The sequence below is a fragment of the Sebastes fasciatus genome, chromosome 12, assembly GCF_043250625.1.
Source record: "Sebastes fasciatus isolate fSebFas1 chromosome 12, fSebFas1.pri, whole genome shotgun sequence".
NCBI lineage: Eukaryota > Metazoa > Chordata > Actinopteri > Perciformes > Sebastidae > Sebastes > Sebastes fasciatus.
In genome coordinates this window covers 837707-849826 of record NC_133806.1, presented here as the reverse complement: position 1 = coordinate 849826, position 12120 = coordinate 837707, and the positions used below count along the sequence as shown (strand labels likewise).

At 46.3% G+C, this 12120-nt stretch overlaps 1 protein-coding gene across 1 annotated transcript in view; it reads left to right on the top strand.

The window, feature by feature from the left end:
* The window catches only part of LOC141779829 (CUB and sushi domain-containing protein 3-like), a 269514-nt gene that overhangs the window by 62790 nt on the left and 194604 nt on the right, over positions 1–12120 (top strand). Inside the window, exons 7-16 of the mRNA XM_074654862.1 lie at positions 866–953; positions 1846–1970; positions 2384–2505; positions 5361–5464; positions 5785–5897; positions 6472–6654; positions 7298–7624; positions 8201–8395; positions 9776–9914; positions 11652–11839. Of these exons, the coding sequence (XP_074510963.1) occupies positions 866–953; positions 1846–1970; positions 2384–2505; positions 5361–5464; positions 5785–5897; positions 6472–6654; positions 7298–7624; positions 8201–8395; positions 9776–9914; positions 11652–11839 (1584 nt within the window). The remainder of the gene's footprint in view (positions 1–865; positions 954–1845; positions 1971–2383; positions 2506–5360; positions 5465–5784; positions 5898–6471; positions 6655–7297; positions 7625–8200; positions 8396–9775; positions 9915–11651; positions 11840–12120) is intronic.

The following is a 12120-nucleotide window of genomic DNA, read 5'->3' as shown; positions in this document are numbered from 1 at the left end:
AGCTGAAAGCCTCTGACGTTCAGAGATGAGGTGGATTTGTCTAACTTAGCGGTGTCGCAATATACTCCTATTGACGATAACCATGATATTTAAAAATGAAATATTGATATCATGTTAATAATACACATATGATACTATTGTGTAAATAATCCAGAACAGTTCTGGTAACAGACTCTCTCTCCACCTCCTTAAACTCATACAGTATTAGGAGAAAATAATAGACAAAACTCACAATAAACAAAGTTAAAGATTAATTTGAATGATTAAATTTTCTATAAACATCACGATAATATCGTCATCGTGACTTCTTTTGGCCACGATCATGTACTGTGAATTGTGTAGTGAAAATTGTATATGGTGACATTCAGGGTTTCCCACAGAATTACATTCTGTTTGTGGTGTTAGCTGACGGGGGTGTGTGTGCGTGCAGATGTACAGCGTGCTAACAACGACGACCCAGCTGTGTTATAGCTAACTTATAGCTATCATTTGAAGAGTTTGGTCTCTGAGACTGACAGCGTTGTGTTAAGAATATATATAGACAAACTTATCAGAGTTAACTTGAATGTTGAGTTGTGGAAACATTAGTGCCGAGGTGTTCGTGATCCTAACCGATCGGATCGATTCTATTCAGGAGTTGGGCCGTCCGTCTTCTCTGCAGGGAAAAGCCAACAACAATCCTCCCGCACAATGTTGCCATAAATAATTCAATCTATGGGAAACACTGACATGATACCAAACATAACCACTGAACGTTCACACAGACAGTCATCTATTATTCCAGTGCTTTTCACTGCAGTGGGTGTTTTCTGACAGTTAAAGTATCTCTCTCACAGCGTCCTTGGTCCTTCTCTTTCTCTCTCAGTGAACGAAGGAGGAATCAAACAGGTGTCTAATTACTGCCCCGACCCAGGGGAGCCGGAGAACGGCAAACGGAGCGGCTCCGACTTCAGGTGAGTCGGTGCTGCGGCTGAAGGAAGTGACGGCGTTAGATCACATTTGTGAAGAAGAAGAGAGACGGTTAAGGAGCGTCTCTCCTTCCCATTACAGTATTATGACATGCATCATATTCCAAGTATTGCTGTCACAATTTATTAAGTCAAAAAAAATCTGTGTGCACTTAAGCCCGGTTTAAATCTTGTTATGGCAGCCTGCGTCATTTGTAAAACGTAGTTATATCACATATGGAATGTTTGATCTATGTACCAGACTCATGGATAATCTTCTGGCTCGTATATAGTCTGTATAGTCTGTCTTCTTTTTCAGCTTTCAGGAGAGAAAAACTATCCACTTTAAGACTATTTGCTTTGACATGTTGCAGACTTTGATTACAGAATGCAACGCTGTGAAATAATTTAGAAACCTTCTCTAGTTGGATGCTGAGATTTAGCTCCCTGCTAACAGTTGAGTCCACTCTCAGGTCTCTGCACAGCTGACTGTATGTTCCTCTGTCCATGTAGATAGACAGTATGCCCTCAGTGTCTGATCGCTCTCCACTGGACTCGGTTCACTCTAGCTTACAATATATTGTATTTCATGTCTAGCATTCATAAATGAACAGAATTGAGGTGTTTATCAGTTTGTGTGCATTAAAGCGTATCATTGTTTCTTATCGTTAAATGGGACTTTTGTACTGCGCATATTAGGGATGTTCATAATTAACCGTTTAACCGTTAATGAAAATGAACTGATAAATAGACTCCTTCATCTACTGAGTTTGATATATTGATGTAAACTTGTATTGAAAGACATGAAATAAAGAATGAATTTGATATTTCATCAGGAGTCATTTCTGAGGAGTTGATTGTTTTTCCAGGCGTTTAATGGTGTTTGTTATCTCCTCAGCATCGGGGCAACGGCTCAGTTCACCTGTGATGAAGACCATGTGCTGCAGGGTTCCAAAACGATTACCTGCCAGCGCGTCGCAGAAGTCTTCGCCGCTTGGAGCGACCACAGACCCGTCTGCAAGGGTGAGCAAGACTCCCGGAGAGCAGCTAATAAAGCAGTTTGATTAAGGCAGTGCCTCTGGATATACAGGCTCTATGCAGATAGAGGAAAGTTCACTTCTGTTAATTATGGATGAGGGCCGCTGCTGCAGCACTCAACTTATTCCATTCCTGTTTTTCTATGTTTCATAATACCTGGAGCACCTTTTACAATTTGATTAATGGAAATGCAGCTAATACACCTCCTCTCTGCTTGTGCAAACAATGTGTTACCTCTCTGTCATATTACAATGCAGGAGTTATTACTCTGATTCATTTTGATTTCAACAGTCCGACTGTATACTAATATATGTTTTTGAATAATCCAGGATCTTCTGAATCTGCCTTTTAACTTAATGTGTTTCTCGTCCGTCTTCACGTTTGTCTTCATGTTGCAGTGAAAACGTGTGGATCCAATCTACAGGGACCCTCTGGGACTTTTACATCTCCCAACTTCCCCATCCAGTATGAGAGTAACTCCCAGTGTGTGTGGATCATCACAGCCAGCGATCCCAACAAGGTAGTACAATAGAGTCTTCTTCCTTTTGGACCAAATCTAATGAAGAAGCTACCGCTACCGTTGTCATGTGAGGACCCAACACTAACGGGCCTTATGGTTCTCATCTTCCCTTTTCTTTCTGTGGAGAGTAACAGTTGCTATTAGAGTGCACAGTAAGACTTGTGTTCTGTGTCCTATCTTTTCACATCTGCTTTAAATAAAGCAGCTACTTCCCAGATTAAAATACCAGATTCTGTAGATAAAGACGAGAGGCATGACGAGGGCCATGGTTACTGTCAGAGGTGGTGGAAATAAGAATCTGACATGAGAGAATAGATGTTTACCCTCATTACCCACAATCCCATTAGGTTATAATAACTTCACTCCCGCTCAGAGCAGTCTGTACATATGGTATATATAAAGGTCTTTATTTTATTTATTAAAGAAATCTCAGTATTGAGTATATAAGTTATATAATGTCCCATTTAGAGATGCACCGATACCGATACTGGATCAGATACCGGGCCGACACCGACTCAAACAGCTGGATCGGGTATCGGTGACAATGGAGCCGATCTATTCAATTCTGTGTTTATATACTATAAACATTATATATATACAGTATATATAAACATTATATACTGGAACTTGAATTCCTGTTTAAGTTTTGACCAGTTTGTTGCTGCATTAAGAAGGTAAAAACACCTGAACTGTAATTCCTGATCATTTTGAAGATTTAGTTTTTACCAAGTTGCTGGTGCATGATTTATTATTTTATTAATAATTTACAATTCAGTAAATGTACATCTATGTATTTATTTGTCACATTTAGTTTTACAAAGTTAGGAAAGCAATGTTTAAGTCCAGCCTGATGTTGTCTTATACATAAAGGAATGATGCAGTCACTTCCAGCTCATTAATTAAACTCTGGTATCGGCCGATACCCAAAGCCCAGGTATCGCTATCGGGACTGATAAAGTTGGATCGGTGCATCCCTAAACTCTTTTGTGTTTTTCATAACTGAGTGTAACAGTCCCTCATTAGTGCTAGAGAGTAAACTCTCCCCTTTAACAGGAGAAAAGTCCTCCCTCCCCTCGCTGTAGAGCGTTTGTCCGGGCGCTCCCCTCCCGGATCCGTATTTATGTATGCATCTATTTTCCAAGGGCTTCCCAAGGTTGGAAAAGGTTACATAGAATATGCATGTATTTTCACTTTAAGTTCAATGTCACTGTCTCTCATTAACGTACACAGCGGCAGCGGGTCAGATTTCAGTTCTCGCCAGACGAGGCTGCTGGCGAGTGAGCGATTTGCTTCATTCATCTTGGGAAACAGAAATGGAGAGAAATAAAGATTGAATGAGATCAGCTATTCCCCAAAGTGAAGAGGTCAAAGCTGTTGTCCTAATGATAATTACTGCTCTCCTACAGTACATCAAATCTGTCTGTCTATTGGTATTCCAGTGAGTCATACACACAGAGGTGTCCGCTAAAAGCTATCCTGCTAATAAACAATAACTAACCAACTAGGACTGGCAAGTGGCGTAGATTTGTGCCGCCGTGCCCTCTCCTAGGCAAACACGCCATTGACTTGGCACTGGAACTTGGTCCATTAGTGTTATTATGGCAATTATGCTTATGCATGCATTGTAATGAGGCAGTTATACATGGATATTGTGCAGGCGTCGTCCTCCCAATGGCCAGAGAAAGGGATTTTCAGGATGAGCGAGCAGCCATCATATGTTTGTCGTCATGTCATTACGACGTTCGTTCTCTCGTCACTAATCCGTGTCTGCGAAGTGTAGGTTGTGATAATGTGGCTTCATTGAGTCCCGTCTCTGCAGAAGACCCGTGATTATTATTAGTGTGAGCAGCTGCTGCCTGTTTAATCAGTGAAGATGTCGTCTGTTGTGATGCTATGTACATTTGAGAACAGATCAAGACCGGCGACAGCTGACAGATATCTCAAGGGTGGATGCGGACAGGCAATTAACAATTTTGGACTCTCAAATTTGCCTGCCATGATTGTTTTTTAGTATTTGATTTGCGCTCTAAAGTAATGGGAAGAGATGCTGCTGTCACTTTCTATATTGCTTTGAAGGATGTTTGTGGTGTCCTGTGTTTGCGGGGGTGTATGGCACGGACGCCATTCCTCAAAGCCGTTTCCTATCAACAGTCACACATTTGATGTAAGTTGAGTTTTACGGTCGTCTTCCATTTTCTCTTGATGACTTTGTCGATTTGAGTTTTAGAGGTAGTTTCTGCACATTTCTTTATTATTATCGTTATTAGGTTATAATACGCAGCTATCTGAAGAGATAGGAGGAAGTCTGTGGTTTTTACAGGGTTGATCAAACATGTTGCCGTCCGCTTGCAGAAACCGATATAAGGTTATTACATACTGTAGGCTGGTCTCTTCCAGTTGAGCTGTCTCCAGAAACACTCTCTCTCTCTCTAAAGGCAACTTATGGAAATGAGCAGCCATGTTATGAATTTCCCATAAATGAGATGGTGGGTTATTTGGTAATAAAACTTGAGAATGGTGCTCATCATCGAGAGGGTTTGTCTTCTATACGTGAATATGTAGAATGAGATGGACTCTGGGGACAGCTGTGTTGGTCGGTAGAGCTGTCGGTCGGAGCCTCTCGGGGACCGTTGGGTGTAAACAGACCGGCCTCCAGGCTTGTATTTATAAAAGTCTATAAAGCATTGCTGACAGACAGATTGTTTAACATGCATGTACATAAACTACCTGCCCTCTATGTGGATATAAATGCCTCAGTGGGAATGTTTCTAAATCCTACTAATGCTCTCCGGCACTGCTGTGCTACATGCTAACACAAAGAACAGATGGATAATGGGACTTCTGTTTGATTGCAGGTTATTCAGATCAACTTCGAAGAGTTCGACCTAGAGATTGGGTATGACTCGCTAACAATCGGAGATGGAGGGGAAGTAGGTGATTCTAAAACAATAATACAAGTGTAAGTACCACATCAAATCCTTCCCTGGTTATATATAGTACTGTGATGTTGGTAGTGGTAATGATAGTGGCTCGATCTGCGGTATATCTGTTTAGATAATGTTGTGATATGCGGAGAGCCTCTGAATGAGTTCAACGACCGCACCATTTAAATGAAGGCTTGCTTTGTTGAACTCTATAATTACTATTATGTGATGCTCTATACAGGATACAGTACATTGTGTTTCTGTTTCAATACATCACTTCAGATATTCAATAACTCTTTGTGATGAGTTGATGTTTGATGCTGAAGTGATGCCGTAGTGTCTCCTCCGTCTGCAGGCTGACGGGGAGCTTCGTCCCAGACCTGATCGTCAGCATGTCCCATCAGATGTGGCTTCATCTCCAGTCTGATGAGAGTGTGGGCTCCATCGGCTTCAAGATCAACTATAAAGGTACACAGACTTTAGCGCTGATATCATCTCTCGCTGTCTGTATTCATGTCCTGTTTGGTGAAGCAACGAGTCCATTTTCCTGTCCGTCCTTCTATCTGTCCTCCTGCCTGCCTCTCTCTTGCTTCTCTATCTCCTTCTAAAGAGAAACTTTCTTAACCGGGTTCTCAGACTCTTCACCTGGACCTTTAGAGATAGTGTTCAAGAAGAAAAGTACCTCAAAGTACTTGGCTTGACTTGATCCTCTACTTTTCCCCCTTTCCCCTCTCTCCATCCCTCCTCCTCTCCTCCTCTCTTCCCCTCTTCCCCTCTCCTCCTCTCCATCCCTCCTCCTCTCCTCCTCTCCTCCTCTCCTCCCCTCTCCTCCTCTCCTCCTCTCTTCCCCTCTTCCCCTCTCCTCCTCTCCATCCCTCCTCCTCTCCTCCTCTCCTCCTCTCCTCCCCTCTCCTCCTCTCCATCCCTCCTCCTCTCCTCCTCTCCATCCCTCCTCCCCTCTCCTCCTCTCCTCCTCTCTTCCCCTCTCCTCCTCTCCATCCCTCCTCCTCTCCTCCTCTCCTCCTCTCCATCCCTCCCACAGAAATTGACAAAGAGAGTTGTGGTGACCCCGGTACACCTCTGTACGGTTACCAGGAGGGTAGCGGCTTTCTAAATGGAAATGTTCTGCGCTTTGAATGCCAGTTTGGATTCGAGCTCATCGGGGAGCGGATGATAACCTGCCAGAACAACAATCAGTGGTCGGCTAATATCCCCATCTGCATATGTGAGTCCAATACAGGCTTCTTTTTTTTTTTCATGACAGCAAATGGAGCAATTACTTCTGCGCTTGGAAAGTTCACAATGACACTAAGCTATCGGAGGATTAATTACAGCGTTGTTAAATGACCATGCAGTGCATTGCGTGTGTAAATAGCAATATACATAACGTAAAATTGATAGGATGTGGTCGCTGTGTTATTTATAAAGAGAAGAAAGGAGAGTACACAGTGTTCCACTATACAGATACTCTGCGTTATAATGTACGGTGTCCTTCCTCCTGTGAGTTTCTATCTAGCCCATATCCATAACTTTGATCTAGTCTCCTGTTCTATTGGGACACGGTGCAGTATTCCTGTGTGCCCATGTTGCTGTATGTCTGTATCTTTGTACACTAACTCCTCTGTTCCATCCCCCTTACAGTTTTATGTTTCTCAGACTGCTCAGCACCCATGGGAGCAGTGCCGTCTCCCGGTTGCTGAGCTAGTTACACAGCCCTGACGTTGTTTCATGCTGATCTTTGTGCCCGATCCTGTCACAGTGTTCATGTGACCAGTGAGAGTTGCTGTAAAACAAATTGCCTCGTCTGGGATATTTAAGTTTTTAAATCATTAGTAATATATTCCCCCCCCCCCCTCTCTCTCACACAGTCCCCTGCTTCTCCAACTTCACGGCTCCCATGGGGACGGTGTTGTCTCCCGACTACCCAGAGGGCTACGGGAACAACCTCAACTGCGTGTGGCTCATTATCTCTGAGCCCGGCTCCAGAATCCACCTGGCCTTCAACGACTTTGACCTGGAGCCTCCCTACGACTTCCTCACCATCAAAGACGGGGACCAGTCAGGACCCACGATACTGGGACGCTTCTCGGGGGCCGAAGTTCCTTCCCACCTGACGTCCAACAGCAACGTACTGCAGCTGGAGTTTCAGGCCGATCACTCCATGTCCGGGCGAGGGTTCAACATCACCTATAGCAGTAAGGGACTGTTTGATCCATTAGCATAGGAAAGCATTCCCTTCATGGTTAGGGAATAGTCTGGGGATTACTGTGAAATATCAGGACTGGGACAGGACAGGACTCTCTCTTCTCTTTGCTTTTTAAAAATTTACAAACTAACCAAAGAAACAAGAATTATCTGGAGTAAAGTGCAAACAAATGACATCTTATATCTTATTAATGATGAAGGATGAGATGAGGTTCAGCAGTACCAAGGAGAGATGCTGCTCCATTGCACCCCAAGTGAAGCTAAAGTGCCTTAACAAAACAAAGAAGCAGCATTTAGGATGGAGCACACAGGTCCTAAGTCTTGTGCCTCATTGCCTAATGCAACAGCATCGTAATTCTCTTTGTCCTGGCGAAGGCACAACAAGCTGTGAAGACAGAGGCTATTGTCACCCTCAGGTGTACAGAGCAGACCTCTGTTAGGGCTTTCTCTCTCCCACGGACAGCTACATCCATTCTCCCTTATCTCCCGACTCCTCAAAGACCCCATTTCTCATTCCCACAAGAGCGTTTGTCACTAGATCTTGTTCTCTTTCTTCTCATTACAAGCTTTCGGGCGTAATGAGTGCCCCGACCCCGGCATACCGCTGAACGCCAGGCGCTTCGGGGACAGCTTCCAACTGGGTAGCTCCATTTCGGTGGTTTGCGAGGAGGGCTTCATTAAGACGCAGGGGGCCGACACCATCACATGCCATCTGGAGGAAGGCAAGGGGATGTGGAGCGGACTCATTCCCAAATGTGAAGGTACTGAAATGGAATAGCTAATAACTGTGTGGTCGGTGGACAGCTGTGTCAGCTATTGAGTACGGAAGAGAAAGATAGAACAGAGGGAAGTGAGTGGGTTATGTGGAACATGCAGTTCACCCAAACTGGGCTGCATTTCTGTTGTATTATTTTCAGGTATCTGGTGACTCATCCTGAGTGGTATCATCTTTAAAAAAGACACTCATCTCCACCTATTTTCCTCCTCGCCTCTTCCATCTCTTTCTGCCTTTAATTTATATCTTTATCCTCCCCATCCATCCCTCCATCCCTCCATCCCTCCCTCCCTCCCTCCCTCCCTCCATCCCTCCCTCCATCCCTCCATCCCTCCATCCCTCCCTCCCTCCATCCCTCCCTCCATCCCTCCCTCCATCCCTCCATCCCTCCCTCCCTCCATCCCTCCCTCCATCCCTCCCTCCCTCCATCCCTCCCTCCATCCCTCCATCCCTCCCTCCATCCCTCCCTCCCTCCATCCCTCCCTCCCTCCCTCCCTCCATCCCTCCATCCCTCCATCCATCCCTCCCTCCCTCCATCCCTCCCTCCCTCCATCCCTCCATCCCTCCCTCCCTCCATCCCTCCATCCCTCCCTCCCTCCATCCCTCCCTCCATCCCTCCCTCCCTCCATCCCTCCCTCCATCCCTCCCTCCCTCCCTCCATCCCTCCATCCCTCCCTCCCTCCATCCATCCCTCCCTCCATCCCTCCCTCCATCCCTCCATCCCTCCCTCCCTCCATCCCTCCCTCCATCCCTCCCTCCCTCCATCCCTCCCTCCGTCCCTCCCTCCCTCCATCCCTCCCTCCCTCCATCTCTCCCTCCATCCCTCCATCCCTCCCTCCCTCCATCCCTACATCCCTCCCTCCATCCCTCCATCCCTCCGTCCATCCCTCCCTCCCTCCATCCCTCCCTCCATCCCTCCCTCCCTCCCTCCCTCCATCCCTCCGTCCATCCCTCCCTCCCTCCATCCCTCCCTCCATCCCTCCATCCCTCCCTCCCTCCATCCCTCCATCCCTCCCTCCATCCCTCCCTCCCTGCATCCCTCCCTCCATCCCTCCCTCCATCCCTCCCTCCCTCCATCCCTCCATCCCTCCCTCCCTCCCTCCCTCCCTCCCTCCATCCCTACATCCCTCCCTCCATCCCTCCATCCCTCCGTCCATCCCTCCCTCCCTCCATCCCTCCCTCCATCCCTCCCTCCCTCCCTCCCTCCATCCCTCCGTCCATCCCTCCCTCCCTCCATCCCTCCCTCCATCCCTCCATCCCTCCATCCCTCCATCCCTCCCTCCCTCCCTCCCTCCCTCCATCCCTCCCTCCATCCCTCCCTCCATCCCTCCCTCCCTCCATCCCTCCCACCTCTCTGCTCCTGCAGCTCCTTGCGGGGGCCACTACTCGGGGCCGTCTGGTGTCATCCTCTCCCCGGGGTGGCCCGGCTACTACAAAGACTCCCTGAGTTGTGAGTGGGTCATCGAGGCCGAGCCGGGAAGCTCCATCAAGATCAGCTTTGACAGGTTCGTATGACAGCGCTGCAACAACTCATCCGTGGAAACAAAGACACACACACACACACACAATCCCTTATGTGCCTATATCCACACTACTATACATAGACCTGCGTATACAGTACACACACACACACACACACCATACTGTACATGTGCACAGACGCAGAAGGCGTAGCCTCGTCCCAGGAAGCCTCTGAGTTAGAAATAGAAAGTCAGAGGAGGTGGAACGCAGTCCTGGAACCTAGTTTCCAAAAATGTTGAAAGCCTGGAGAGGTTCTTTATTTCGCTCGCTGGCTCCCGCTCACTTCCTTAGAGAGCTGCAGTAAAGAGGAAAAAAGAGTCCTGCTGTAAGATCTTTATTTCCTACCATTAAGGAGCAAAACCATAAAATGTTCATATTTTATAATCAACGTTTCCCAGTGCTGACACACTCAAAGAGCTACCGAAACAAAGAGCTACCTTCCCCACCATTTCTCTTTGCTCCTCTTCACTTCAAATAAGTCAAAGTTTTGCTTTAACTAGTTTATGCTGCTTCTCTTTTGAAGCTCTTTGCATTAATAGCATAGCGAGGCGTGGCTCGTCGCTCGCTGACATTGTCTGAAGGTATTTTTTTGATGCTGATATTTGATCTCTGTGCTGATGTTTGATGACGTAGAGACCTGAAAGTGACCATGGATCCATACCATGGCAGATTTACAAGAAACTCATTGATCTTATACTAATTGGAGCACTTGATGTGCACGTTTTATCTTCTCATTTATCTCCACAAAATTAGAACCTTTTCTCTGCGGACTAGGGATGTCCATAATTAACCGTTTAACCGTTAACCCACATTAAGCATTTTAACTGATTAACGCTATCGGTTAAAACGGTTAAAAGAAATGTTAATAATGAACTCAAAAGCTGAGCGGCTCGTCTCTTTAAGAAGGAAAGCTGGTCCACCTTAACAGTCCACCTTAAGAGGCAGAGCCGGAGTTGCAGGAAACAGGAAGTCGGCTCCGGTCTCTCCGGCTCTCTTGAGCGGAGCGGAGGAGTTGTAGTTTAGTAGCATTTATTCACCAACAAATAAACTACACACACTGCTACACCTACGATCACAGCTAGAACACCACCAACAACCTCACACTCACCACCAACACACACACACTCACCACCAACACACACACACACGCACACACGCACACACACACACACACACACACACACACACACACACACACACGGTCTGTTGGAGCTCACTAAAGTTACGCAGACTACGTGTGCGTCGGCGGCGAGCACGAAGCCTCCGGTAATGCTAGAGCTGCTAACGTAGCACAAACACACACACCGGGCAGATACACAGCTGACAACCTGCTAAACTAAACTAAATGTGCGGTGGAGACTTTTACTGGGAAAGTGGCTGCATGTCCGCGACACTACACGCAGCATCGTAGCTGCTAAGTTAACGCTCCCGGACGGTGAACTGGAGACGGTGAACTGGAGACGGTGAACTGGAAACGGTGAACTGGAGACGGTGAACTGGAGACGGTGAACTGGAAACGGTGAACTGGAAACGGTGAACTGGAGACGGTGAACTGGAGACGGTGAACTGGAGACTCTGTCGGTTATCGGTTAAGAACATTTTTCTAAATGAGCATCCCGACTGCGGACACAACCGGCTAAATGGCTTCAAACTGTCTAACCTGTCAAAGCGTTGTATTGAATGCTCTTCATCTCCGTCTCTCTGCTCTCTTTACTGTCAAGGTTTCAAACGGAGCTCAGTTACGACTTCCTGGAAGTGCACGACGGTCCCAACCTGCTCTCTCCTCTGATTGGCTCGTTCAACGGCACCCAGGTCCCTCAGTTCCTGTTTAGTAGCAGTAACTTCCTGTATCTGCTCTTCACCACCGATAACAGTCGATCCAACAGTGGCTTCAAGATATTCTCTGAAGGTGAGTGTGTTGTTATCGCCTGTATGCACCGCAAAACATCCAGAGTTATGAATGCAAAATGTTTTTGGGACAGCACACACACATATTTTTATTACTTTTCATAAGATTCAAAAACATTTATTTGATTTAAAATTAGATGGAAAAAAAGGAGACAAAAGTCCAAGTATGATTTGGTTTAAATTACATTAAATTGGTAACACTTTTATAAAGTGTGTCCAGACCAGACAGTGAGGATGTGCTTCAGGTGATTTACGTGACGAGAGCACCGGTATTATCTATTC